At 29.5% G+C, this 23,976-nt stretch overlaps 1 protein-coding gene across 3 annotated transcripts in view; it reads left to right on the top strand.

Annotated features, from left to right (window-relative positions):
- LOC143232511 (protein CIP2A-like) overlaps positions 1–23,976 on the top strand; it is a 67,853-nt gene that overhangs the window by 20,317 nt on the left and 23,560 nt on the right. For all 3 annotated transcript variants that reach the window (XM_076468074.1, XM_076468075.1, XM_076468076.1), the window contains 8 exons: positions 1,155–1,251; positions 4,168–4,290; positions 7,677–7,819; positions 9,804–9,882; positions 10,900–11,106; positions 13,500–13,662; positions 18,972–19,098; positions 22,080–22,179. In XM_076468074.1, the coding sequence (XP_076324189.1) occupies positions 1,155–1,251; positions 4,168–4,290; positions 7,677–7,819; positions 9,804–9,882; positions 10,900–11,106; positions 13,500–13,662; positions 18,972–19,098; positions 22,080–22,179 (1,039 nt within the window). The remainder of the gene's footprint in view (positions 1–1,154; positions 1,252–4,167; positions 4,291–7,676; positions 7,820–9,803; positions 9,883–10,899; positions 11,107–13,499; positions 13,663–18,971; positions 19,099–22,079; positions 22,180–23,976) is intronic.

The following is a 23,976-nucleotide window of genomic DNA, read 5'->3' as shown; positions in this document are numbered from 1 at the left end:
ATTTATCCTTTAAAAATTTCCCCAAATGCTTTAAAAAAATTATTTTTTTTTACTGTACATGCTTGTTTTTACCATTGTCTCACACTTCATGTATGTTTGAATACTGCACTTTCATGAATAAATAAGTTTCTGAGGGTTGGTTCAGAGCAAAAACTAGGTTTAGCAACAGGATAGCCTCTGAGCATAATGGGTGGTGGAAATTTTACATTTAAGTTCACATTGATTAACTAGGTCAGTTTTGTGGTAGGTGTATGTACCTAATTTTATTTTTCAAGCATTTGAATTAAAAAAAAGAAATATATACATATGGTTATTTCAAAAAAAAATTATCAATAAACAAATATTGACTTTCTTACTGTATTTATAATTAACACAAAATAATGCAAATAAAAACATTTGTAGAATGTTTTTAACTACATGAAATTTTGAAATATCAGATATAAATTTCTGGCCAATTTAAATTTCAAATTATTGGTCATGCCTTTTTGTGTCTTTTGTTATACAAAAAAAGTGTTTTAAGTAATTGTAAAAAATAAAGATTTTATTTTTCTTATTTCTCAAACTTCAGTGACTTTCATGTACTATGTCAGTGTAATATCAAAATGGTTATTCAGAGTAATATTTAAAACCCCATAATTATTCCTGATGAAATTAAACTTGTTTCATGCATTTCAGAACATAAAAATAAAGCTGTGTTTATGAAAACGTTTCTTAAACAATCTAAGTTCACTTTTTGTCTCACATTCACATTATATCATTTTGCCTCATTATATTCATGTAGGTTTGTTGACTGTGTATTTCAATCTCTTTCCAAGTTTATTGTTTATATATTTTGATGGATCATCAATTAATGTATGAAAACATCTGTTTTATTAAAATGAGTTTTACTCTTCTTTCATAAATATCTGTTTGCCCCATCCCTATCATGGGGCTGGCATGTGAATGGAAGTAATCTGCTGTAAAATCCTCATATTTTACTTTTAAAATCACAAAGCATGATATAATGAAGGTAGTGACGTTTTGTACGTATTGAGGTCCAATTCAATTCATATTTATTCTAATCTAGGTTTTTATGTTTTAGTTGTCAAAATGATTAAAAAGTTTAGATAGCTCTTAATATGTTAGATATTGTATGATTTCCTTCACCTCTTTAGAAATAGCCAAACAACAGAATATTTGATGCAATGTTTGTCAATTCTTTCCAACTTGTGTCGAAATAATCCACTGGTACAGGCACAGATTAAATGCATGGTAAGTATAATTCTAAATTTCAGTTGTCATTGTTTTAGGTTTTGTGTTAAAAACAGGTTTGAAAGCTTGAAGTGCTACAATGTTACCTATATTGTATTAGATGTTAAAACAAATTACTACATTAAAAGTAGCCATTAAATAGTTTACTACTGAAATAAATAGTTTAACAAATCATTGAACTAATGCCTTTTAAAAAATAACACAAAAGCTACCATTTTAGGCCTAGTTATTTAAAGTTTCTTGAAGTTGTGTAAAATTTATAGGGAACTTCTGGTTTCTGTATTATGCTGTTTACCACCAAGAATATCAATGTTTGAATTTCATAAAGCAGATCTAGCAGTTACAGTTAAATTAACCCTTAAAATAATTTTTAATTATAATTTTCATAAAAGTAACCTTAATTCTAAAGGTAAAATATATTAATAACAGATATAGAGTATGTAGCCCCAGTTTTACTTTTTCTCATAGTAAATTATTTTTTAGTAATACTTTTATATACATTTAAGTAGTTGAGTATAACTGTCAAACAATGTTTAATTTATGGTGTTAATATTACAATAATAATGACGAAAACCACTATTATAAAATAAATTCAGTCACACCTTTATTTCATTTTATGTATATCAAGTGTATGATAATCAGTCATTGGTCTGAAAATCAAATTGTCATTTGGACTATGCCATATATGGTTGTCTCATCTTCTTTCATCTGTCACTTTTAAGTGAATCATAGAGATTACAGTGCTTAAAATTCTTCATGAATCATAATTTCAGCTCAATAAGGACATTTGGATATTAAACCATAAGAATAGCTATTGTGAATTGACTTTAAATGTATTAAAGTGTCAGTAGCAGAATGGCATTGAATAATATCCAAATCTACAGCAAAAGTGCTTGAACACCCCCACAAAGAAATTGCCATCTATAAATCAGTTAAACAAGATTATTTATCAATCCTACAGTTGCAGGGTATATGTTATAAGGTTGAATCAGACATTCAGAGCAACATTCATATGCTGCATTATTTATACAGTGGATAGAATAGACGTAAGAATTCTGACCTGTATGGCAGTTACCCAGTACAGAGCATTCCATTTATAGCAAGGTAGAAAACAAACAATATTTGTAGCTACAACAGAAATATGATAAACATAAGAAGTGAACAGTTTTAAGAAAATGTGGCACAAATAAAATAGAAGAATTTTTACATATAATAACTTTCAGTAACTATTACTATCCCCTGAATTGACCTGAAACTTATTATTAAACGCAATTCAGACTAAAATATTTCTGCGACAAAGATCATTTATGGACTCTATTATTTACATCTTGTCTACTTAACACATGTGGAGACTGTAACACCTCCTATATTGGTGAAACAAAACATTTTCTTAAAATATTAGTATGTGAACATGTGGGCATATCTGTAAAAACTGGAAGAAAGGTTAGAAACCCTCCCAACTCTTCTATCAGCACAATACTGAAACAGGTCATCTGATTTCTCTCTCCAACTTTAAAATTTTCTTAATAGCCAAATATGATATTGAACATCTTATAAAAGAAACATTATACATAAAAACTCTTCTCCATCTCTAAATAATTCAGTGTTCACTACATTTATACTTAATTTAATTTAACTATTTCATCTGTGCCACATTTTAATTTTCTTGAGTTACAATTCATGTATTCAAATTGGTTACTTCAAATGTTTGTCATATTTCTGTTGTAAGTACAAACTGTTTTTATACAACTAGGCTAATGATGATTCCAAACTGTTTAATGAAAACTTCCTATTTTCACATTGTTTTTGTGCTTGAACAACTCACTTGCAATGATGCTAAGAACATGTCCAGTAAACCAACAACAGTTAAAGCACTATTTCTTTTCTATAGATAAGTCATCCTTCACTTTCAATCTTGAAATTTTCTTTTGTAGATAATACGTAATAATCCATCTCCATTTGCATACATATAATATTGTGTTGGAAAAAATGTTATAGACATAAATAAGCATTGTGGATGTCCTGACCTTTACATCTTCCAGAATGCTTCCATTATAAAGACTTTTCCATATGAAGCTGGCCCTGACTTCAGTCTGCCAAGTGGATATCACTGGCCTTTACAGTGTTATTAACTGACACATTTCATGAAAAAGTCAGGATTAATTAAATGGAATAACTCATTCCCATCCAATATGTACAGGGTGCTATTTGGAAGACATGTCATATTCTGTCAGGTGACTCCAAATGCCTATATGAAATGATTTTTTCAAAGGAACAGTCAATAATACCTCGGAATCCAATTATAACCCAGTTTTTTAACATACAACACTGGTGCCAGGTTGAAATGCAGTTTCATGAACTATAAAGAAAATAAAGTTACTTTTAATAAATCTTAACCTGCAAATAGAGGTTAAATGACCAATCATTTACATTTCACTTGTATGATATGGTGGATTATCACATGCTTTTTAAATAAAAATATATTAGTGGGATGTGTTTGTTATTTTATGGTGGTGGTTTGTGACTTGTCATATTTAAGAATATAATATGAATCATTCTTTGTTTTGTAAAGTGCACATTGTTTTTATTATGAAGTTTAAACAAAATATAGAGTAATCCATAATTTTATCATACTTTCATATAGTTATGATATATAATAAAGCAAAATATTTATAATAATCACTAGCCTCAGATTTTAATTACAGTGGTAAGACCTTATATTAAATTAATTTGGAACTTTGAAGACGCACTGTCTGTTTTATATTTTGTATGGAATATTGAAGGAAGTAATAAATATTTTTCTATCATCCTAGCTACACAGTTAACATAAAATGTGGAAAAAGTTCAGTTATTTTAACTCATAATCTTGTTTTATATCCTGTGTGACACTTTTCTTGTTGTTTTCTTTTGATGTAGAGTAATGCCAAACAAATCTACAAAACCCTAGTGGGAAAACTGTCATCCAGTAACCGTGTCGTTGTTGTAGAGACTCTTTCTGTCTTAGCCAGTCTTGTCATTAATGATGATCTAGGAGAAAAGGTAAACAATTTTATGATAATTTCTTTTATATAAATTAATGCTGTTTTTTTTCATAATTGTGGTCAAGAGAAAGAGAATTTTTTTCTGATGTTATACAGGTTAAAATGTGGTTGTTAACTAAAAAAAAGTATTTAACTTGTTAGAATATTTGTATGTGTGTGTGTAACTCTTGTTAAAATGAAAATAAAGTAATTATTAATGTTTAAACATTGTAAGAACATAAATCAGTGTTATAAAACAGATGTATTCTACTCTTGAATGGAAAAAATAAATTTTTTTCCTTGTGAATTATTTTTTATCTGCTGTTCAAGTCTACTTATGAGACAATCACCATAATTGTATATTTATGACCCTTATACATTTTTATGGATACTGTAACACGTTTGTTAAAATAATATATTCTAGTGCTCTTAAAGTAAATGTTTAAGATATTGATTTAAGAATATTTTGAACAACAAAAATAATTAATAACAATGAAGTTAGTAACAGCATTGAGTTATGTTATACATTTAAGTGTTACATTATTGCAATCTTATTATTTTGTGTTATCATGACAATCTGTATACTATGGTAATACTTCATTCTTACTTTAATTGTCCTTGGATAATGTTTAAGTCCCTTCTTCTCACATACACTTCACATTCTTTGCAAATAATGATTCATTCATAATCGTTTGGTGAGAAGTGAGTGGTTTGTCTCATTGTTATTAGTTACACTGTTATTTGTAAAATACTATTTGTAAACAGTTGACTGAAACTTGTTGTTACTAGTGTCTTAAAAAATAGTTTATATCAGAAAGGAGGTTTGTTTTAGTTATATTTGCAACTGAATTTGTTGACTTTCTTTTCTGTGATGGAAATATATCACTTTTTTCCCTCACAAGTAGAAAACAAGATATCTGTTACAGTACAATGAAAATTGAGATGGGGTGTCTATAACACAGTATATTATACTTTCCATCCATAACACTTATGCTGCAATTCTAGTTTCTGTATGCACGTATCCAGTTTAGTTCAGTAACTTTGTTGCTAAAGATAATATATTTTACATGAAACTGAACAAAGAATCATTTAAACATATGAGCTATGATGATTGTATAGGTACAAAATTATCTGAAGTCTCACCAGATCATATATTGCTGCTTACAAATTTTTACAATTTACAAAATATTTGTTACTCTTGAAAACTGTCTTAAGGAAATGAATTTGATGTACATTTGCTCAGATATATCAGTTTATTAAACACGTGGAAGTTACGTAAATGAAACCTTATTTTAATACCTTTATTACATTACTGATTTTGTCTTATTAGACATTTGACATCCAAGAGCTAAAATGTTTGTTATAATCCATTTCAGACGTTAGTCAACAAACTCGTGAGAGATGTTTGGTTTATTTAAAAATGACTGTAGTTACAGTTTATAGTTTTTATTTTTCACTGTTAACAATAGCAAAGATTGGGGAACTATAAACCAGTAACAAGTATTTGATTGTATTCAAACTTTTGTAAAAATTAGAAAATAAAGGATTTTTGAAATGCATGCAATAAAGTGTGAACTTTGGAAGAAAAGGGTGGGTGCTGTATTAAACATATCAAAATTAAAACTTTAAGTATGTACAAGTGTACATTGTTAAAAACAGTGACTTACTAGTAAGTGTCAGAAAATTAACTCTTTAATTCTGTTGATATTGTCATCTTGTTTTAACACAAAGCTACACATTGGACAGTTGGTAGAATGCTTGCTGGTTTGATAAAATAAATTATCACATTGGTACTCAACATCAAACTCAAACCCACAACTCTGAAATTAGGCCTGAGCAGTTGCCTTGTTTTGGAGAATGGGAGGAAAAAATGCAGTAGTTTTGAGTTGTTAGAAAAAAAGGATTTACTGATAAAGGCTAATAGATAATTCTTGAGCTCAGTTGATAGAAGTTTGCAACAGGAAGTATATTGTGAAAATATAAATTACCTCAAGTATGTTATCATTGTCATGGAATGAAACTTCATAGTATCATTAATACTGTAGTATGTGTTAATAAGCAAAGCCCCTCGACACTGGTACAATAGGTTGCACTGCTGAAACTGGAGTCAGTCATGATATAAAAAGAGTTTAAAGGTAAAGTAAAATTAATATACAATAATTAATTTTAAAACTATCCCTTGCTTTTATTAAAGTTTATAACACCACTTAAAAGTTACTCAAACAGTACACATCAAAATATGCTGTGTATAATGAACAGAATTTATATGAGAGACTAAACAATCTAGTAATTTTATCTATATACTTACTTAATTACTGAAGAAATAACTTTATATCCAGATGCCTACACATCTCATTTAATAATTCTTAAATCAGCGTCAAGAAATGCCTATGTTATAAGTTAGATATTCAATAGTTATGTGTTTTTACTTAGAAATCTGTATTGAAAGTCAATTTAGGAATGAGCTTTCATGTGCTTGATCTAAGTGAATCAATAAATTTTTAATATCTGAGCTTATAATTAAAATGTCATATGACGTATTTTAGGGCAAAATTGTTTCACCCAGTCAGTTGAACAATAAAAAATTAGGTCTACTTTTATTATCATTACAACAGTTTAATAAAATGTCAAGTTGATAAAAGATTTTGTATGAAACAACATAGCAGCCAACGAAAGCATTTTTACCAATGAAATTTGTGTAGATCTTGTACATGTAGAATTTTTACTGTATCACCATAATACAAGTTTAGTTTAAAACTATTTAATTTTGCCATTATTGAATAGTTTCCTAGTATTTTTATGCATTTCTGTGTAATTTCAATGACACTTAATGATGAATTGAGTACTCTAAAGTAGATTTATCAAACAGATATTCTTTTTAAACTTGTGCTATCAGTTAAAAAGTTACCAGCATATTTTTACTTCATTACATACTTTTGTGATGCTATTTGTGCAAGTAAAAATTACTTACTTCAAAAATTACTAAGAAATTGTGAACACTGTTAACAACATAAAATATCTCCTTATGTTCAGGTTTATTCTTCAAACTGAAAACTTCATCTGAATTTCTTCATTTAAGCCACAAAAATTAACCAATCATTGTAATGAACCAGGTTCAGCTTTTGTTGTGAGCCAAGTGAAAAAAAAATGCACACAAATTTTCTTAAACATCTATATTTATACAATATTTAGTTTGAAACTAATTTAAAAGAATTCTACAATGTTTTAAAAGCATGTAATTTTGTCCTGATTTTTTTAGCTTTTGTTTTTCATTTAAGGTTTTGGCACAATTAACAATATTTATCATCAGGATACTAAGAGTTTTTTGTATGAGATTGTGAGAGTGTATAAAACTTAGAACAGCAACAAATGTGTATTATTTAAAATGGTTATTTTCATTATTAGCTTTTCAACAGTAACAACATCAATAGAACCATCCAGTTGGTGATCAATATGATTGTTTCTGGTGATAATGAAACCAGGAAAGTAGCTGTTGATCTGTTTATAGACCTGATTTTATCATCTCGTCTCCAACCCTACTTTATAAGGTGAAGGTTCTCACTGTCTTGACAGTTTTAATATTAACAAGATAATCCTACAGTCCTGAAAATAGCAGCCTTTTATCAAACTTACATTAGGCTAAAAGGCAACATGCCAACTAATAAGTTAACATTAATAGATTTAGAGAAAACTGAAGTCAAAAAATTGTTTTCAGTATAAATTAATTTTTACAAGTATTTTTGTTCCTTTTGTATTTGCACAAGAGTTTCAGTACAATTGTTAAATTATTATTTCATACTTTTAATATTTTGTTGGTTATACACATACACAAATCTGAGGATGAATAAATAGTTATAAAAGAAAAATGTATCAATAAATGGTGTAAAATGTAAAATTAAAGCCTTGTGGATAATGTTTATTTATAAATGTTGCCAATGTACTTTGTTGTATTTTTTTAATATAAAACAAAAAGTAAAAGTCACTTCACCAAAAATGATAGGTTAATGAAAAAATATTCATTTGTCAAATGTTATTTTGTAAATTATCCAACTCTACTGACCAAAGCTGAGAATAAAAATTGGGGTGCAAGTGTTTTTCACATATGAGCTATACATAGTGTAGTAAGTATCCAATATCAAGGAAAAGTTTGCCTGTGGATTCATCTCCTAAATGTGTTGACTGATCTGATCTTAACGAAATTCATATTAAGCTTTCCCACATATTTAAAAATAAAAATATTCATCTCTGCAATAGCTGTTGTAAATAGCTTAGTTTGAACAAAAACCACACAACAACAAAATTCTGAAAGTCAAAGATTGTAAGTAAAATTCTTAGAATTTTGGCTTCCTTTCAGTAGTAACTAAGATATACAGAAATGAAATATCTACACTTGCTGCAGGGAATAAATATATTGTTTAAGTGTCCTACTTTTACCTCGTTCACACCATTTAACTTCCTGTTTATACTAGGGTTAGAAATATTGCTTAAGCCTGAATTAGAGAAGTATTTCGTAATTAAGATATTTTTAGGGCATTTTTTACTACTTGATATAGAATATTATAGAGGCAAAATTCAAGATTATTATTACATTTATGTGCATTAAATGTACCAAATTCAGACAGTAGATATCTTAATCACATATCTACTGTGAAATTGGCTACTTTAAACAAGAAGTTGTGCAACTGCTTTGCCATTTCTGCTAAGTTTCTCAATTTGCATGCCACACCTCTTCACTTCTGATCCACTTTTACAGCAATTTTCTTGCAGAATAAATCTTTCTGAAAATCCCCACAGAGATTTCGCTCATTTTTAGCCAATTTGTTAGTGATTTTTTATATTTTCAAGAGAAAAAAGTTCTGTCTCTTCAAAATGACCTGTAACTTGTTATGATCAAGAGCTTAAAAGCATTTTTGTATTTAGTTGCTCAGTTTACATTTTTGTTTATTTGATCAGAATGTTCTATTGTTGTTTTCAGGTAAGTAGTCTCCTTATGGATTTTAATATATGTAAATAAAAGTAAACTGTGAAGTGAATTATATCAGTATGAACAAGTTAGCTTGCAAAGCATTCTTACTTAACTTCAGGTTGGTCAAGTAGTTGTAACCAAAATTAAAAGGATTGGACTTCTTCATAATGATTAATTTCATGATCTTGTTCATGACATGATAATGTATTTCTTGATTTTTCTCAACACTTTGTTTTTTTAGGTAATATTTGTAAATTAAATGCTGTGCTTGGGATTAATAAGATAAGAATTTTGATAAAACATTACAGATAAACTGGCTCACAATTGAGTGAATAGCAAAAATAATGTTGTAAAAATACTTGTATTGTTGCAACTAAATCTTATTTCTCAGCTCATACAATTTCTTTATTTTGTTAATTTGTGGGTGTATATTGTTTTTGATTGAGGTTTATAGACTATAAAAATAGAATCATTGTTTAACTCAATGTATCTTTATATCAGATTGGTAGAATGAAATATAGGATATCGTGTTGTGCCATCCATTGTTCATAAAACAATTTTTTTAGGTACAAATATTTAAAAGAAACTTTGCAACAACTGACTGATCAGCTTGCTCAAGGTAAAGATGTTGATGAAGTAGCTGAGGTGGGTGAATGTTTTAAATATTCACACATTCTTTAATCCTTTCATGATACTCAGTATAATATACACGAGATAAGTATTTATACTATAAATTTTGATGCAATATGTTTACCTTTACAAAGATAGGTAGATGTTTAGAAAAATTATAAGTCTTTTATAACATAAAAAAATCAGATTTCTTTGTGAAAATAGTATGTTTCATGACTAGTCTTGAGTGTGAAGTGAATTTCATGTTATGGTTAAAAAACTATTCTTCATTCCAGAAATCTTAAATATTGTGTAATCTTTAAAACCTCCTAAATACATTTCAAATGTTTGTTTTCGGTAAAATTATATATTTTCCCTACTATAACTATGGGGTCTGTTAGTTTGACTGACCTCATAGCCACCATAAAAAATTAGGAAGTAAATATGAATTTTGCTTTTCTTCCTAGAATGAATAAAAATTATAACACAAGAACACAGGTGTTTGAATATCATAAATTTCATAATATCATAATGGTAATTTGAGTTCCTAATTTCTACAAAGCTATAGATTTTGTATATGGACACCACAAACATATAATTTGAATCAAATCTTGATTCAACATACTATGTGACATGCAAAAATTGAAATTTAGTATGTTCTTTCAGTATGTACTTTTAATTTAAGAAATTAACATACAGTACTAAAATGTGAATTATCTATAATTTGATACCAAACTCTCTGCTATAAATTCATAAAATAGTTCAATAAAATTTTGAATGCAAGTCACCAAATGCAGTGACATGACCTTTGACCTGTCACAATTGTGTTGAAGTCAGAGTATCTTTTCTTAGGCTTAAATGACAGAGGTATACTAGAAGCAATATGGGATGGTCAGTATAACTGAGAAATATTATTATTATTTCATTATGCAATAATCCTCATGGTTTATGTCATTGTTCATCTTCTTTACTACAAAAAATAATTAATTTCAAATAAGATAAGTTCAGTGAAAAACTTTAATATAGAATTTTTCTTTTGAATAATTTTTTCAGCTGACCAGGCTGCTAGCAACAGTATCTTCTATACCTGGTATAAGGCCCCAGCTTCTATCAGTTGTTTTCTTAGAAAAAGATTCAGCTTCTGAAGAAGAAAACTGTCACAGTGCACTTCTTATAACTTTGCAATGGGCAAAAGAACCTGCTGATGGTGTAAAAAATACATCACTTTATGCTATGAGATTTCTTGATAATGTTGTTCGTGTAAGAACTTTATTTTCATGTATAAAACTTTTAGTTGTAACTTTATTTATATTTTCTTTCAGAAACAGCTATTCAAAATAATGTTTAATGTTTGTGTAGAGTAGCACATTACACTAGGAGACTTGTATATATGACCCACAATGATTTGTAAACATAATGACAAATTTTTAACATATGCTATATATTTCAATTGATCATTGGTCAAGGTATGATGTAAATCCAAACAGAGATTTATATACACAACAAATGTCTATATATACTATTAGCAACAAGATGGAATTTGGCTTTACAAGGTTGTGGTTTTGCCTTAACCATAAGAGAAAGGTAATTTTTGTAACCAATATTATAATCAGTAATCATAAATTGCTCAACCATAAGTGCAGTGAAGAGGCATCTGAAATTACAAGGAAAACATAGAATATTCATTCAACCATAGGAGCAGGAAAGGAATCTTCTGCAACCAGAATTAACATGAAGAGAGACTTTATACAACTGTAGAAACAAGGTGTTGTCATCTCAAACTTGGTATTATGAGGAGGATCCTCCTCAAACAAAAAGATTTCTTGATTTATACTGCCCTCTCCCTGACTAGCCTTGATACTCCCACTTATTTCTGTGTACTGACATGCAAATGAATATGCAGCAACCTTCCACCAAGAGGAGTGTAACACTACCCCTATTGTAACCAGTACCCTCTAATCTTGCAAGTTAACCACTTCTCTGTTGGCAGTCTTATTGAATAGTTGTGTTTTTGCTTACAGTTTGACTCATTTGTCCACAAGTTGTCACTTAAATTTTGTTGGGGTATTTTTCCACTCCATTAGACTGTACATCCTGCTCCTCAGTTTTAAGCTATAGAACATTGTGTTCTGCATCTCATTCTCACCTTCTCCTACTACACAGGAGGCTCTCTCTTTTCCGGGGCATACATTTGTCTCAAAGCCCTCATTTTTTGTTGCAAGATTAGTTATGATGGGGATAGTTTTTCACTTCTGTTGATGAAGGACTGTTGCATAGTCATTTTCATGTCAGTAAGCAGAAATAAGTGGAAGTATCAGGGCTAGTGGTGAGCAATAGAAGTCAAGACAGCTTTCTGTGAGTCGATATAGGTATCTACAAGAAAAACTTTTTCCTTTTTAGAAAATGTTAACTACTATTTTGACAGCTGGAGAAAAGCTTCTAGGGGAACACTAACTTTGCCATCTTCTCACCAAGTGATTATTCATGAATATATATGATAAGGTAAATTTCTGGATTCTTTGAGTAGGATGCATTCATGGTCTACTACCTCAATGACTTATTACTGAGTAGTGAAAAGGAATCCTGTTCTCCACTAGAAAAAAAAAAGGAAGAGAATTAAGTGCAGTAGAGACATGAAGAAAACTTTGCACCAGAGAAAGTGCAGTGGGTGTTTGTGATTCTCTATTTTGAAGAACAGACTAACCCCAATTATTTTCAGTCTGTGGATCAGTAGGGATGGGCTGAGATACACACTTGCTTTTCTCATGAAGTCCATTTATTATGGTCCACCACTGAGTGAAACAAACTGTGAAAAAGAAAAGCTAAGTACCTATTGGAAATGCATTTTCATGGGAAAAGAAATGTTATGTTAACTTCATCATGGTGCCAAAATAAGTGTTTGTAGTTTGAGTAAATAAAGTCTACAGTATCTCCAGCTTTGTTTCCTTCTCTTTTTAAGATCCATATTTACAGTTTTTTTTAAGTTCCCAGTTTGTTTTTTTAATTTACCTTGTTAGACCTAGGTCTTTCTCGATTTTGTAACAAAGTTTACACACAGAAAAAGCAACATTCTTCAAACTGTTATTGAACAAGAAGCTGTTTGTTTGGGGATTTGATCTACAGGTTATTTGTAACTTAGTCTGATAATTCTTTTTTACTAATCAATTGTTCTGGATAAATTTTTTGTAAAGTGATTATCCTTTTTTTCTTGATTAATGATGCATATAGTTGTACATCTCTTCCAAGAAAATTTTCAAAAAGCATTAAACTTTAACATTTCCAAACCTTTTCATGCATTTGCAACTAGTCATTGACCAAGTTATAAATTTTAAATGACTTTCACAACTTATATAAACACACAGACACAAAGAGATTTAAATAAATGTACAATTTCCTAATAATGTGATATATTTCATAAAATATCAACATTGTGTAGACATTTATTTCATGCATTTGTTTATGTTTTAACATATATAGTGAAGCCATTGTTATAAGGATAATAATTAGATTTATTAAGCCATTATTCAGATGATACATGTGTTCAACAGTTTTATGAAACTCAGAATGTTGGGAGAAAAGCATAGTCATAGATGTCTAAAAGTCTTTCAAACCAAGCTTCATTCAAGATATAGTAATTATCTGATTACTTGCAGGAGCAAATCTGTGAGGATGTGGAGAAACTTTGTGGATTTAGGAGCATTGTAGAAAATCTTATTGTTTGCATCACTGAAGACTTGAATAACAGCTTAAATTTTGAATCATTCCTACTAAAATATCAACTGGAAAAGATAATAATTGGTGTTGATAACCTGTTAGGTAAGTTTATTGATATCTTCCTATCTTCATTTATTGATGGTCTTGAAATTATTTTAAGATAAATTGTGGTTGTTGTGAATTTCCTCTGAGATAAGTTTAGAACTTGCTTGGATATCCTCTATGTTAGATTTTGATTAACCTTTAATGTAAGTTTTTTGTTTTGGTACCATTCAAGGCAATTTTACTGTAGAATTTATAATTTTTTATATTAATTGGAAGTTTAAGAGTTACTATGCCTCCCAAGAATACATCTTGGAAATTCTTGACTTTAAGAATCATCCATATACCTATTCACAATAAAGTTCATAATAATAGTAGTAAAATAAACCAAACTGAGCATTTTCTTAATATACAAAAATATTTGCTGCAATGTAGATGGGAACAGGCATATCCTGGAGGTCAGAGCACTTGCAAACTGCAGACCATAGGTTCAAATTCCCTTCATCAGAAATGCTTCTTTCAAGCATGAGGGCACTATAATGTAATTGTTAATCCTATTATTCATTCGTAAAATAGTAGCTCAAGAGTTGGTAGGAGTGGTGGTATTGTCTAGTTGCCTTCTTTTTAGTCTGCTACTATTAAATTTTTCACCTATTCCTATTCTCAATCAGTGAATTGCATATGTTTGCTTCCACAGGAAGGCAGCATAGGTGGGTTTTGAGATAAAGTTGGCAAAATCTATTCTTACCTATATTCAATACCTGATTTCTCTGAGGGTTTTCTCAGTTAACACCTCAGTTGGGTCTAGCCTTCTCTTCTTCTGAGGGATATGGAATGGGCAGCCACAAAGTCCTTAAACTTCTCTCTCATGACTTAATAGATTCTATAACTTTTTGAGGTGTGGGATTCCTTGGAAGTTACTAAGTAACCACAACCATATCTTGTGCCAATCATCAAGCTATGTTCAACAATCTGTTGCATCCAATACATAATTTGAAGTTACCATATTGTTCCAGTGGATGCTTTTGATATTATTTGAGTTTTCTCAAGAGTTGTATTCATTGTTCTTTTAAAAACCTATAATAAATATGAATTACTGTTCTATAATGTGTAAAGTACAGGAATACCTCACACAGTGTTGTTAATGTGTTGGAAAAAACTACCACACTGATTGAATCAGCACTGAATGGGAAATAATTTCAATAGGAAAAATGATACATGGGTATCATAAGGAATTTCTTCATAGTAGAAATAATGTAGCCTGGTTAGTTAGAAACAAATAATAAACACAAATAGTTATGAGATAAAATAAAAATGAAATGAATTGATAAACTTTATTTTGAAAAATGAAACTAAAAATTTACTGATTAAAGTAAAATCTATCTAATCTAAGTTGCACCATTTTCTCCTTGGAGTTCTTGGTTACATTGAATGGCATTTTCAAATGCTCATTAGGCATTAATGCTATACTCTATGTTTGGATCATGATTCATAATTAAGTCTGAAGCAGTTTCCACTGCCCTAAACATTTTGTCAAGTTCCTGTAAGAGAAATTCTTTTTCCTGCTCTTCAGTAACATCTTTGTTACACTCTAGACTTTCTTCTTCTTCCTCATATGTCTGTTCTTGGTCTAAATTAAGGAGCATATCATTGTCAAATACTTGAGAATGTGTGGCAATGCACTTTTGAACATTAGCCACTTCCAGAGACTCAAATCCAAGATTGTGTTCAATTTTAATGACATCTTTGGAAACATCCCTAATTTCAGACTCAGAGTCACAGGAGTCACTTACATAATGAGACAAGATGTGACTCCACACTGCTCTCTTGTTACTCTTGCTAACTTCGAGCGACTCTTTGTTGATGTTTTTGATAGCATTTCTGATGTTGTAATTTTTCCAGAATTCAGTCAAAGATAGTGCAGCTTCTCTAGTTGTAGCCTTTGTTGCTTGAGAAAAAGTTTGTATCAAATGATAAGCTTTAAATGTCGCAATGACACCTTGATCCATTGGTTGCAGTAGAGATGTTGTACTGATCGGAAGAAACTTAATTTTGGCATTTTCATTAAAATCACAGTGTCATTGGATGGCCTGGAGCATTATCTAATAACAACAAAGCTTTATTAAAGTTCAAGTTGTTTTCTTTGTAGTAACATTCAACTGCAGGACAAAAATAACTATTTAACCAGTTTTCAAACAAAGTTTTCATAACCCATGCTTCTTTATTTGATTGCCAAACAATTGGGAGAGTCTTCTTTGCACAGCCACTAAATGCTCAGTGGCTTTCCACAAGATACACAAGCATGGGTTTTAATTGATAATTGTTAGATACATTTCTACCTAATAAAAGTATCAAACGATCTTTTAACATCTTGTATCCTGGCTAAGTTTTTCCAGTTTCTGGTAGAAAAGTTCTCAAAGGCATTTTTTTCCAAAATAAACCCATTTCATCAACATTAAAAATTTGGTTATCTTTGTACCCATCTTTCTCAATAATTTCTATAAATTCATTAGAAAAGTTTTTAGCAGCAATGCAAACATCACGAATCCCCAAACATTTTTTAAAAGGAAAGAACCAACCACGGCTTGCCAAAAATAGTTCGTTAGTTGCCCCTTCTCCATTATTTTCTTTCTTCTGTTACGTTTTCTTTAAGGGCATTGAAAAGACTCGTAGCTTTTGTTTGAATTTCCATTTGACTTGAAGGAATTCACTTCTGATTGCAATCTTCTATCCATATTGATAGCAGACATTCCATATTCACCATTAGAGAGCTCCTTTTCTGTACGATTGTTTTCAAGGCAAAAAAGTTGGTAGTCATTCCATACTCATTACTTTCTTTTACAATCTTACAGATGATTCATTTATTCCTTCGTCTTGTGTGAGTCTGGCAAACGAAGAGCCTTCTTCATGGCATTTAATAATTTCAAGTTTCTGTTCTAATGTCGGCCATTTACATTTCTTTGGCTCTATATCATCACACTTTCTTTTTTCACTCATAGTAAAGGCATCTCTGTAAAAATATTGCAGAAAGGATACAACCATGCTTAAGAAGGAAAAGTTGAATTTAGACTGCTGCTGGAAACAAGTGAAGCAAATTTGTGGAGATCATTCTAGAAAATTTAAGAATGTCAGCCATTATAAAAAGGACCCGAGGACTTGTACATATATAAATATAGCTGCATTATCGTGAATCATTTAGTACTAATTGAATCATCATTTGCATGTCATAAGGATTCACTATAATGAATCTCCTACTGATTGAAGCTGCACAGTGCAAAGTGATGCTGTATGTGATTTGTAGAATAACTCATTTCTTGGTGTTATGTCCAAGTTGGGTAGATTAAAATCACTGTCAGGTGTCAAGAGAACAATATTATGTTAAAGTTTTGTAAAGTGATACTTTTAGCTGCAGATGTGCAGCTCATAGAATGGCTCTGTGTTTTTGTTTGTTTTCAAAGTACAAACTATTAACTCGTATCTCCATCATCTCTTAACCAATTTGAGATCTAAGTACAATTTTAGATCCAAAAGGTAAATCTCTTCAAGTGATGTATTAGACCATGCCCAAGGTCTTATAGATTAATATATTCTAATTCTGCTTTAAGTAATTTCAGTTTGAGTGTAGGCTGGTAGAGATCCTGATGAATAATAAAACTAAATAATACCTGTATACACCAAATGCTTTGTATTTACTAGCACATAAAAAAATATAGCTAATAACAAAGAAAACATAGGTCTCATGAACCAATTTGCTCTAATTCTCTCTAAAGGAATTTCAAGTGCTGCAGCTATTGAGGATTCCATCTTGTTTTAATTTTCCTAGGTAAATGTATTATTGGTCTTGAATATTTTTTATTAAATTTTGTTGTGTGTTTGATAATCTCCTTTACAATTTTAACCTAAGTTTTTGTATCCTGTTGTATCTGCTTATTTTTGACCCAGATATTCATATAAGAAAAAAATGTTTTCTTAATATTTAATTTTAGTCATTAGTGTATTGTTGGTCTTGATGTTCTCCTAGATAAGTTTATTTTTAAGCTAGGATCTTTCTATAATAAATAAGATTTTGTGTTTCATTATGTTTTTAACATGAACTTATTGGACACCCTTATAGACAATTTGATTTTTAATTTTTGCATCATCTCTTACTTAAATATATTCTTCATAATGAAATTTGATTAACCCTTTGGCAAAATTAAGGAGGACTAGCTCAGATAGCCCTCGAGTAGCTTTGCGTGAAATTCAAAAAACAAACATTAGAAACTCAGATAAATTACAGATGTTTTATGTATGATATGGTAAGTTGGTAAGTTTTTTTTCTAAAATGTATATTTAAAGTCTGCAAAAATTAATATTTCTTCACCACCTGCTCAGAAGAAATAAGTTTTAATGATGCTTAGCATATTAGCATCATATTTCTGATTGTACAACTTTTCATTACACTTGGATGATTTGTCTGTTGGTTGAAGAATCAAATATGTTGTTATGGTAGAGGTAATAACATATAAAATATAATGTTTTATATTAAGAGGTTTTGGAGGTTACAGAAGTGAAATTAGAAATTTATCTTGATTTAAAATTCACTTGGCACTTGAAATAGTCTAATAAAAGAATTGATATATTCACAAACAAATTTCCAGTAAAAAAATACTTCATTAGAAAAAGCTGATTTCTGTGTACAAATGACATGTTTACAAAAATTCTGCCAAATTTTTAAAGATACACACACTGTATTAAAATTTATAGTATGGAAGTTATAAAGAGTTCACAGTGGTTAGATGGCTGATCATTTTGACTGACCCCATATTGAGAGAGTACAAATAAGTATATTTTTGGTTTTAATATTATTACTATGTATTATACATAAAAGATTTATAAACATGTATTCTTTGGAGTGAATATGCTACATTTTATATACATACATAAACTTTGTTTATATCTTGCTTTTCATTCATATTTTTCATAAAAAAAAATTCTTTTATTCTTCCCCCTATAAATTATTTGCTGCATATTGGTACTTAATTTACCCAAGATTCAGCAAGCATTATTTACAAACTATTCAAATCTACGATGCCCAAAATCCAAAATTGTTATATTATTTATTTGTTGAATATAATTTGTCTGTATTGATTAAGATGTTTGTCAACCATTATATGTTGAATATATTTCAGTGTTGCATGTTTTTCCTTTAAAAATTTTATGTATAAATAAATGTTTAATATAAAATAAAATTTCATTGCATAACAAGTTTTTACTGAATCTTATTTTGTGTTCATGAAACCAGAGCACATTTGTATGTACATTAATTATTGTAATACTTGTATAATAAAGAAATGGTTTATGTTTAACATATAAACCACTTCTTCTAGAATTATGTGAAAAGACAAACTACAAAGGAATGATTGCAGATCATATGCAGCCTTGTTTGTTACAGTCATTTATTTATGCTCTCTTTGAAAATAATTCCTTATCAAGTGTGAAAAACCTTAATTGCAGGTCAGTACACCATTAAACTTTTTCTGTCTCAGTTTTTCTTAAGCATGTAAATAAAGAGTTAGTTTAACCATCTGACTTTCAGTAGAGTCTCATGAACCCCAAGAATATTGAGTGTTTAGTAAGGCATTCAAACAAAAAATGTAGGCTTTATTTATATTTTTTGCACTTTTAGCACATATAAAAATCTTCTGTGACTTTAATATTATTATCAAAAGTACATTTTAATGGTCCATATTTAATGAATGTAAAACACTGGTAAAATTTATGTTAAATTGTTAAACCTTATAAACAAAATTAAATGGTTTTAAGAAAGGCTAGCCCACTCCTGATTAAAAACAATAAATCAAATTAAACTTCCCATCAGTGATAGAATTATTTCTGAAAAATGGTATCTCTAATTTTGTGAGTTTATATAAAAACTTTTATCGTTAATATTACAAAAATACTGATTTATTTTCATCTTGTTGAATAAAAGAACTTTAATTCATTTAAAATTATTAATATTCCAACTGTTAATGAAATCATAATTATGGGTGATTTTAATTTCTGGCATAAAGATTGGGAAATGATAGATTCAAATGATGAAGGAGATTAGTTTTTGAAACTGTTCAAGATAACTTTCTTCATTAGGTAGTCAGGGAACCCACTAGAAACAATGCTATTTTAGATTTATTGTGTTAACTTTGAACAGAAATGACCAAAAGGATGGAAATTATGGAATATCTGGGTTTAAGTGACCATTGCTTGTTTAGGTTCAATATTTTGCTGCATGTGGAGTTAAGGAATGATGTTATTTTGGTCACAAGTTTCAAAAAAAATTTTAAGGGATGTAACAAGAGTTATTTGTTGTGAATTGGGTAGTTATTTGAAGACACTGATCAGATGTGGAAAAGTTTTAAAGATAAATTTCTAAATATTCTAAGGAAACATAGTTCATATAGAAAGAAAATGGTAGATGCAAGTAAAAACCAGTTTGGCTTACTAAGAGTGTAAGAGATCAAATTAAAGAAAATCATCATAAACTTAAATTTGAATTGACTGTTATGATGGAAAATTTAAAAGATTAAGAACGTTGGTGATCAACGAAATTAGGACATCAAAAAGGATGTATGAAAAAATAGTTGACTGAAAAATGTAGTAATTAACAGTAAGGATTTATTTAAATACATTAAGGGTAAACAAATTGCTAGGATGTAGGTGAGGCCCTTCAGGGGTGATAAAGATGGCTGGATTATTATATTTTGTTTCTTCTTCAATGAAGATTTAAGCAGCGTTTCTCATCTTTAACAGTTGATAGATTTGCTCAGGGTTGGACAGAGTGATTGCAGTAATTCTGAACTTGTTCTAGATGATGATTACCCTAAGGATTTTGAAGGAGGTTTTATCAGTCCTTGAATAGTAGGGAGGTACCACAGAATTGGAAGTTATTTAATGTTACTCCTTTTTCAAAGGAGATGACAGAAATTGCCCTAGTAATGATAGGCCCATTAATCTTGCATCAGTTGTGGAAAGAATTATGGAATGTGTGATAGAGTTTAGAATTTTATTGTATAATCAGAATGGTTTTACAAAGGGAAAATATTGCCTTACAGATCTTTTGATATTCTTTGAAAGATTACTGCTTATGTAGATGAGAGAAGTGGTTTATATTTGATGTATCTAGATTCTCAGTAAGCATTTAACAAGGTGTCACATGAAAGGCTTTTAAAAAAATTAACTAATTAGGTGTGGAAGATACATTAGCAAATTGGATAGAAATTTGGTTAGGTGAAAGAAGGTTGAGAGTTGTTATAAATGGAGTTCAGTCAAACTGGATTACTGTGAAAAGTGGTGTACATTAGGACTCAGTCTTAGGAACTTTGCTTTTTTTTGATTTACATCAATGACACAGATGAATGGATGGTCAGAAAATTACTTAAATTTGCAAAATATACTAAACTCTTGGGTGTTTCTGTCTGTGAAGAGGACATTGCTAATTTAGAAAATAATTTAGATCATTTAATATGTTGGGCAAATAAGTGGCAAATAGGTTTCAGTTTTAATAAATGCAAGATCATGAATATGGGTTATCATAATTTGAATATATAAGTATAATTTAAATAGGAATAACCTTAACAGTGGTCTGAAAAAAAGGGATCTTAGTGTAGTGGCTGGTCAATTTCTTAAGCCATCCAAGCAGTGTGCTGTTGCTAGTGGTTGAGCAAATAGGAGTTTAGGTTGTATCTTTTGAAATATTGAATACAAGTCAAAAGAGGTTATAATTCATTATATAGGTCACTGTTAGGCCAGATTTGAAGTACTGCATTCAGTCTTACTTTAGAAAGGACATTGAATTATTGAAAAAGATTTAGAGAAGGTCACTGGAACAGTATCTGGAATAGAGAGATTGTCATATGAGGATAGGGCAAAATCTTTCATATTATTTTCTCTTTAGAAAAGGAAAGTTAGTGAGGATTAAATTAAGGTGTTTAAGATTTTAAAGGGAATTAATAGTGTTGATGCATCATATTTTTTCACACTTAAAAGTGAGAACAGTAGGTTTAGGGGACACAAATATTAATTTTGACAGGGTAGAAATCATCTCCAGCTAAGACAGTTTCGTTTTCTAACAGTGGGTTTCCCTTTGGATATTTCAGAGATAGTACATTTAAGTGACTAAGATAAAGTTTGATAACTATATGAATGATTTGGGCTGGCTTTAAGATTTCTTTAATGTTTGTTTGTTAATAGTTTTAATTTAGTTTAAAGAATAGGACAACCAAGATTGACCAATAGATCCCATGATGCACCAAAATATTATGTTCTGTTATGTTATTTTAAATCTAGATAAGGTCTTCAACTTCAATTTTGGATTAAATCAGTGAGTAAGGTGTTAGAACCTGGTTTAATTGTATGGCTGAAGAAAAAAGGTCTAGACAGGGTATTTAAAAAGTTAATCAAGAGTCAACAGTGTGTGATAAATATATATTTATTTTATTTAGTGGATTAGGTGCAGATGTTATTTTAAATATTATTCTGTTGATGGATCAGTTGAAGATGCTTGTAAATGGACTGGAAGAAATGCTTCACAATATCTTACAGGTAATTTAAATAAAGAAATTATTTTACCTGTTATTTCTCTGTGTTTTATAAAGTTGTAACATTTGAAAACCTGTCAGTGTAATACGTCAGGCCATAAAAGTATGTTTTCTTTGTTGTTGTTTTTTAATTATTATTATTACTGGTGTTACCATGAACAATTTATTATACTTATGTTTATAATTAACATGTGCATTCTGTATGTGACAGAGAGGTATGGTACTTTAAAAGTTTTAATATGAGTCAGACGTATATGTGACTCTTTTTGATTCTATACAATTTTCTGTTTTTTTTTTGTGCAATTTAGAATTCAGGCTTTTTTTGTGTGTGTGTGTGTGTGTGTGTAAACATATTTGTATTTGCTAGTTTTAAGTATTTAAATATATTGTTTTTGATGTGTATAAAAGACCACTGCAATCAATAATTTTATGATTCAGTTTTTGTACCTTCTTGATATTACTTTAACAGTGGCTACTTGAATGTGATATTACAAAAAAATATATTGAGTATTTACACTTACACACACATTTCCCTTATTATTTATACTTGTTTTAAATCTTGAGCTCACTTGTGTATATTACAGAAAGTTGATAACTATTTTAATAGCTGTACAGAAGAAGTTGGGGAAAATTTGTGTCCCACTTGCAAAACATGTTTTCTTTTTGCAGTATTTTGTATTTGAATACATTAAGTTTGTAAAATGGAAAGAGAGTGCTCTGTATTAAAAGTAATTAAAACAGTTAAGTGACTTACCTAAACAAATTATTCATGAGTACATGGAGTTCTGAACAAGTTTGATGGCTGTGCAGTGTTAAACTGCTCTTCCACAAAAAGTAACACCCATCAAACACCTCTAATACAAAAGACACTTTAAAGTAAAGAGCTTGATGAAAACTGAAAAACTGATCAACTTAATTAGTAAGAAAGACCAAATCTAAGAACACTTTCCAAACTTGAGTACTGGGGGCAAGTATTACAACTGAGTGATATTGATGTCAGATCCCTGCTTAAGAAAGTGTTAATACCAGTAGTTTAAGTTGTGTGTGTGTGATGAATAAATTTGCATGAAAAATGTTAGCACCTAAGACTGAAGTGGAATTCTGAGACATTACAGATCCGTTTATCAGATACTTTTCCTTTGTAATACGTTCTATCCACAATCCACCCTTCCCTTACACATGTGGTGACATCATCCTTACTTCTCTACTACTAACTTCATTCTTACATAGTTTAAAGAAGTTTTAAAGCTTCCCACACATGAGTACATGTTACTTTCATAATGATATGATACCTAGTATGTATTTGGATTGTATTTGACTATTATTTCATCAAGTATTGATTTGTAATTATATTGGTTTATCTTACATATTGTAGAATATTTTTATTGATCTTCTCAAAGCAAATGACTGTTGTGAATGTTTGTGATATAATTAAGTATTATGCTAAGAATGATAGACCTTAATTTTATTTCTGAAAATCATTATTTTACAGTGTTTTTATTAAAGCAGTTAGTGTCTTTATCTAAAGAATATTTCATTTCTGATGTAAAAAAGATTCTGCATAATGTTTAATATTATCTTTCAAATATATATGGTAAAATAAGTACAGTATAGGATATTATAGCTTGAAATTTTTCTAGCAATAAAGTTTCAATATTTATATAGATATTGAAGGACAGTATGATGTTTTTAAAAGTTCTTCCTTTAATGGTAGTTTTCTAACATCTTCATAGAAAATGGTTTAAAACTTATAGAGAAAACCAAACAGTGCTATTCAATATTAATACACAGCTAAGTTAAC

The sequence above is a fragment of the Tachypleus tridentatus genome, chromosome 11, assembly GCF_004210375.1.
Source record: "Tachypleus tridentatus isolate NWPU-2018 chromosome 11, ASM421037v1, whole genome shotgun sequence".
NCBI lineage: Eukaryota > Metazoa > Arthropoda > Merostomata > Xiphosura > Limulidae > Tachypleus > Tachypleus tridentatus.
Note: the sequence above shows the minus strand (reverse complement) of the source record. Positions and strands in the feature narration are given on the sequence as shown.